This window comes from Sapajus apella, unplaced genomic scaffold, assembly GCF_009761245.1.
Source record: "Sapajus apella isolate SASKATOON/1434 unplaced genomic scaffold, GSC_monkey_1.0 scaffold8, whole genome shotgun sequence".
Taxonomy (NCBI): domain Eukaryota; kingdom Metazoa; phylum Chordata; class Mammalia; order Primates; family Cebidae; genus Sapajus; species Sapajus apella.
The window spans coordinates 2,195,471-2,201,470 of record NW_022436948.1 but is presented as its reverse complement, the minus strand read 5'-3'; the positions used below and the strand labels follow the sequence as shown (position 1 = coordinate 2,201,470).

At 59.9% G+C, this 6,000-nt stretch overlaps 2 protein-coding genes across 11 annotated transcripts in view; both read left to right on the top strand.

Annotated features, from left to right (window-relative positions):
- The window catches only part of PWP2 (PWP2 small subunit processome component), a 613,222-nt gene that overhangs the window by 244,205 nt on the left and 363,017 nt on the right, over positions 1-6,000 (top strand). The gene's annotated exons all lie outside the window — the stretch shown is intronic.
- Positions 1-6,000, top strand: part of TRPM2 (transient receptor potential cation channel subfamily M member 2) — a 73,332-nt gene that overhangs the window by 18,376 nt on the left and 48,956 nt on the right. For 9 of the 10 annotated variants that reach the window (XM_032276546.1, XM_032276547.1, XM_032276550.1 and 6 more), the window contains 3 exons: positions 1,813-1,993; positions 3,203-3,264; positions 4,053-4,253. In XM_032276546.1, the coding sequence (XP_032132437.1) occupies positions 1,813-1,993; positions 3,203-3,264; positions 4,053-4,253 (444 nt within the window). Of the gene's footprint in view, positions 1-1,812; positions 1,994-3,202; positions 3,265-4,052; positions 4,254-6,000 lie in introns of those variants that run through there. The other variant, XM_032276555.1, reaches the window with a different exon arrangement.

Here is a 6,000-nt window from a genome sequence, read left to right as displayed (position 1 = left end):
GCCTGACTGGGTGCTGTGGGGAGCTGGTGGAGTATTTGGGGGTCGGGTGGGTGAGGCCTGACTGGGTGCTGTGGGGATTAGGTGGGGTGGCTAACTTGGCTGGACTCTGGTCCTTCCCTCAAGGTTGTAGGAGGGGGTCCACGTGAGAGTCACTTGCTGGGTGGGGCTGAGCCAGGGGGATCTGACCTGGAAGTGGAGATTTTAGCGCGTTGAGTCCCTGTACTCAGGTCTCCTGCAGCTGGGAATCCCCCCGTGCTGCGGTGCCAGGCAGCCAGCACCCACCCCAGCTTCTCTGTCAAGGCTGAGGACCCAGTGCTCCTGTCTGTGATTAACCGGCCGCGGGAGAGAAGCAGTTGCTTTAATCTGGAGCCCTGAGTTGGGACAGATAATGAGTCATTCAACCAGGTTTTCCAAGGACACACTAAATTTGGCATAACAGCGTGAGCCCCTGAATTGAATCCACGTGGCCAGGAAAGCCCTGGGCACTGAGATGGGACTCGCTGAGCAGGCTCCCTCCTTAGGCCCCTGAGCGGGGATTCACTTCTCTGGCAACGAGGTCGAGGTCGACACCACACTGTGGGCCCATTCCCTGGGGCAGGGTGGGGTGGGGCGAGGTGGGGGAGAGCCCCAGGGGGTGTTCCCCTTTGTCACTCCGGATGCCCATGGGGGGCCCAGAAAGGCACTGGCCAGCCCGGCCTTTGCCTTCCTTTTACGTCAGAATCATGAATGTGTCTGGTGGGGTCGGACTGGACCAGCTGTTTGACCTTGCTTGTTTTTTTTTTTTTTTAATTTTAATTTTTTAGTTTTAGAGATGGGGTTTCGCCATGTTGGCCAGGCTGGTCTTGAACTCCTGACCTCAAGTGACCTTCGTCTCTTGCAGGAGGTTGTGCAGCCACAGCCTTGGCTCTCTGCCTCCTGGGTTCAAGCGATTGTCCTGCCTCAGCCTCCTGAGTAGCTGGGACTACAGGCGCCCACCACCAAACCCGGCTAATTTTTGTATTTTTAGTACAGACAGGGTTTCACCACGTTGGTCAGGCTGGTCTCAAACTCCTGACCTCAGGTGATCAGCCCACCTCCGCCTCCCAAAGCGCTGGGATTCCAGGCGTGAGCCCCCGTGCCCGGCTCTGCAAGGTCAGCAGCACATTCCCACCAATAGTCTCTTTAAGGATGTAGAGCCGTTTTCTACTCAGCGTGCTTCAGAATCCTCCCGTGTTCTCCCCACTGCCAATTTCAATGCCACGTCCACGTTTTTAGGTGTTCGTTATGGCAGCTCCCCACTTCCTCATCCCCAGCCCTGGATCTGTTTCCTGTGGCTGCCGTAACCAGCGGCCCAAGCCTCAAAGCAGCAGCACTGAACTCTCCCACGTGTCTGGAAGACAGAACTCTGGAGCTGGGGTTGCTTGGCGAAGTCGGGGTGCCGTGGCCGGGCCACATCCCGTCCTGAGGCCTGGGAGGAGGGTCTATTTCCCCACCTGCTCCACTCCTGGGGCTGCAGCTTTCTCCGCCTGTGGCTGCATTGCTCATCTCTGCCCCTGTGGTCCCGTGGCCTCCTCTCCTGTGTGTGTTTCCCGCACCCGGCCTGCTCGTGACTGTTTATACTTTGTTCTGGGAGGGTCACGTGTAAAGACTCCTGTGAGCACACCTGTGGTGGTACTTTGGGCCCACGCGGACCCTCCAGGTTAAACTTCTGGTATTTAGATCACATCTGCACGCCCCTTTTTCCAGTGAGGCCACATCCACAGGTTCTAGGCCCTGCTGCGTTAGGAGGCGGAGCTCTCGCGCAGCTGTGTCTGATGCTTTCTGCCGCCCCAGGGCAGCTTTCCTGCCGAGTACATCCTGGATGAGGAAGGCCAAGGGAACCTGACCTGCCTGGACAGCAACCACTCTCACTTCATCCTCGTGGACGACGGGACCCATGGCCAGTACGGGGTGGAGATTCCTCTGAGGACCAGGCTGGAGAAGTTCATATCAGAGCAGACCAAGGAAAGAGGAGGTAGGGGAGCTTGCTTTCAAGGGTGCTCGGGCAGGGAGCAGGGTGGGCTGGTCAGTGTCAGGTATAGCTGGTCACAACAGGCGTGGCGCTCGGAGCGTGCTCAGAACACACCTGTGTTTCTTTCCTGTGCCTCTTTACATTTTGTTCTGGAGGGTCATGTGCTCTTGCCAGTTTCAGTCTGTGGGAGGGTGGTCTGAGGCGCTGACAGTTCACCTGTGTGTCACCTGTGTGTTCATAGGTAATAGGCCAACCTGCATTAAAAAATTTTTTTTGAGACAGGGTCTGGAGTGCAGTGGTGTGATCTCAGCTCACTGCAGCCTCGAACTCCTGGGCTTAAGGGATCCTCCCACCACCCTCCCAAAGTGCTGGGATTACAACCTTGAGCCACTGTGCCTGGGCCTGCAGTCATTTTAAACCCCAATCGCGGGCTGGTCTCAGGGTCAGAAATCAGAATGTATGACAGTGGAAACTTAGGATTTGACACCTTTTTCCTTATAGGTGGGATGGGATGGGTTCGAGGCCATCGGGAGGTCCAGTGTAGGGTTTTGCACGTGACTCGAGGAGGTTCAGAGAGGAGATGGTGATGGAGCTGTCTGGCCTGTGCCCAGGCAGTCTGGAGTCCTTTGCAAAAGCCTCCTGTGCATTGGAACCCCCGGGGGACTCCTCACTAGCGCGTGGGCCCGGGCCCAGGGTCCGAGTCAGCAGCTCTAGGTGGGCGGAGAACTTGCATTAGGAGCACGTTTCCTGGTGAGGGTGACACTGCAGGTCTGGGCCCTCCCTTTGAGAAGCGGCCTGACTAGGACACACAGGGTGGGGAGGTGTGGGTGTGTTGTGTGAAGACAATGGGCCTGGGGGGCTCACAGAGAGTCTGCTGCCTGGGAAAGGGTTGCTGGGTCCTTCTCAGGCTCATCTGCTCTGATTGCCCATGGCCCCTCTCCCTCCCTCCCTCCCAAGAGAGCAAGCCGGGTAGGGGTGGATGCCAGCGATTTGGGGAGGTGAGGGCGGCGAGGGCTCTTGATCTGCTCATTGCTGTGGAACAGGCGGGTCCCCTGGGAATGTGGAGCTTTGACCTTCAACAGCGACTGGCACTGGCAAGAGGCCTCCCAGCAGGTGCTTCAGCGTGTGGTTCTGCTGGAGCCAGAGCAGGCAGGGGAGAGCACCGGTACAGGGTCTTGCCCCCCAACCTGCTCAGCTCCATGCTTTTTCTAGGCGTGGCCATCAAGATCCCCATCGTGTGCGTGGTGCTGGAGGGTGGCCCGGGCACGTTGCACGTGAGTACGGCCGGGCAGGAGGGGCCTGAGGGGCCGCGTTCAGCTGTAGGCAGATGACGGCCGGAAGCAGTTGTACCAGCACTCAGGGGACTGTTGGCAAGAGAGGGCAGTGAGCTTGCCTGCCAGGAGACAGAGAAAGACAGCCTCTGCTCCGTGATGGGGCTGCTTGTGGGGCGGCAGAGGAGGGGCTGGAGGAAGGGGCCTGGGGGAGGAGGCTGGGCTTGGCTGTGACCTGGCCATTGACTGGCATGGAAGGAAGGGGTGGGCTCCTGAGGCCTGAAGCGAGTGGGGAGCCAGCAGCCCCAGTTCCCAGGACCTTCTGGGGAGGCTGGAGGCTGATGCTCACACACGTGGCCGTGTCCTTTCCACCGGACGGCTGTGTGGCCAGTTCCTTCCTGAAGCCCAGCACACCCTGGAGCCTGGGGGCCTCCTCATTGTCCTGCTCTCACTGGGGGCGTTTGTGAGGCTGGCAACTCCTGGTCCATGCAGCAGCTCCTTTGCCTCGAGGCCCTTGCATTCGCAGGTCCGTGGGCAAAAATGCTGGGAGTGTTTGATCCTGCTGGTGCCGAGGCCGGAGAGGAGCCGCCAGGTGTGCGGCCCCAGCGTGTCAGGACAGCCCCTTCTTGCCTCAGAGCACGGGACGCCACCAAATAATAAGCACTTCTAGTGGATCCCGGAGTAGTGTTAGCCAGCCCTGCCCTCAGCTGGCCTTGGAGGATTCTCCGTTTCAGAAAGCGTTGGAGTGAGGCAGGACCCAGTTCCAGGCTCACGCCCTGCCTGCCTTGCAGACCATCTACAATGCCACCACCAACGGCACCCCCTGTGTGGTGGTGGAGGGCTCGGGCCGCGTGGCCGACGTCATCGCCCAGGTGGCCAGCCTGCCTGTCTCAGACATCAGCGTCTCCCTTATCCAGCAGAAGCTGAGCGTGTTCTTCCAGGAAGTGTTTGAGGCCTTCACAGAAAGCAGGATTGTGGAGTGGACCAAAAAGGTGAGGCTGATGGCCTGTGGGTCCCCAGTGTGTGGCTGCTTCGCAGAGACACTGTTAGCCTGGTGGGCGGGACCAGGACATGTGGACCCACGCGGAGAACCCAGCGGTCCGAGCAGGTGCCAGAGTGATTTGCAGAGGGCAGAGCTTGGGAGGGAAGCCTCCTGGCCGGGTTCCCTCTGGAGGTCAGATCCCGGGACAGCTGGTGAACGGAGGCCATGAGCCTCACCGGCAGCACACCAGGGTGGGCCGGGAACACTGCCAGGCTCAGTGTGGGGTGAGCAGAGCCTGCTGGATTGGAGGGGTGGGAGGCAGGCGCTGGGGGGGCCTCAGCCGAGTCGGGCAGCAGGGCAGCTGCAGAGTAATGGCTGTGGGTCGCCGGGGCCAGTCCAGCTCAGAGCCTCTTAGGTGGGTTAATGGAGGCATGTAGCGTGGCCTCAGGAGGGGCCATTGCTGCAGTCCAGGGGTAGATTTTGGGTGGCCTGCGGGTCACTTGTGGAGGGCTGTGGTTGCTCAGCCCTGGCCACCCCACAAAGCCTTTGCCAAAGGGGGTGGGCTCCTGTGGAGAGCGCCCCCCGCCCCGTACCTGGCGGTTCCAGGATCACCTGACTCAGTTCCTGGCAGGATTCTTTGCAGGGTCTGGCACTGGGGCCCCTGACCCTTGGTTTCCCAGCAAGCTGGGGCTGACAGAGCCCTCCTCCCGTGTCTTTCCTGCAGACCCCAGACATCCCCAGGTTCCGAGCAGCTGACAAGTGCATTCCACGGCTCCCACCGTGGGCTGTGTGGGCAGTCAGTGACCCCCAGCTGCAGGCCACAGGGACGCACGTTTGGCCAGTTGGGGCCTGTGGAGAGTGGATTGAAAATAAGTGCCCTCGGGAACCAGGGGAGTGGGAAGAGCCGGTTGGAGGTCAGCCCCGTTGGCCGATCCAGAAGCAGAGGTCCTGTGACTTGTGGTTTGTGGGTGGCACTGTGACCTTGTTTCCTTCTGTGCTTTGCGATGGTCTCAGAGTGATGACGTTCTGCATGGATGTCATGTGAGAGCGTTTTTGTCCGGCAGGAGAATAATGCGATGTAGGCGTGAGAGTCAGATCAGTTTATGAAAACCTTGTGGTCTAGCTGTGAGCGGCCGCTCGGCTCCCAACGTCAGGGCAGCTTTCCATCCTTCCCGGTGCCACTGGGACTCGTCAGGTGGGCCCTGGAGCCCTTCTTTGCTGGTTGATGAATTATTCAGGCAGTTCTCAGCACTGAGTTTAATCTACTGCTGTTGGATGCTGCTTGTCTTTAACGCACTCTCCATAGCAAGCCAGGGCCCTGCATGTGGGGCTTTGACACAGAGCCAGCCAGGCCGTGGCAGGGGGAGGGGACGGGCAGCATTCTCCGGTGCTCCTGCTCAGAGGGGAGGGGCCCAGCCACACACCAGGGCCAGTGCGCGCCTTCAAGAGGCCTTCTTGGAGCCTCTGTCTACACTGCGGGGGAGCTGCAGAGCTGCCCTTGGGTGCTGCTGCTTGTGGGCGACCCCGTCACAGGGGTGTGGGGTCCTCCTGCAGGATCTCACAGCTATGGCCAGGAGGAAGTTGCTCACCCTCGCTCAGCCTTGCCCTTCTCACCAGTCAAGCAGGGGTACTGAGTGCTGGACTCAGACGAGGAAACCAGGCCCTGGTGTCCCTATGGGCTCAGACGCTGAGAGCTGCTTTACTGTTTGAGGACAGGGTGGGCTGAAAGCCAGGAGACCTTTGGCTGCTGGAAGAGG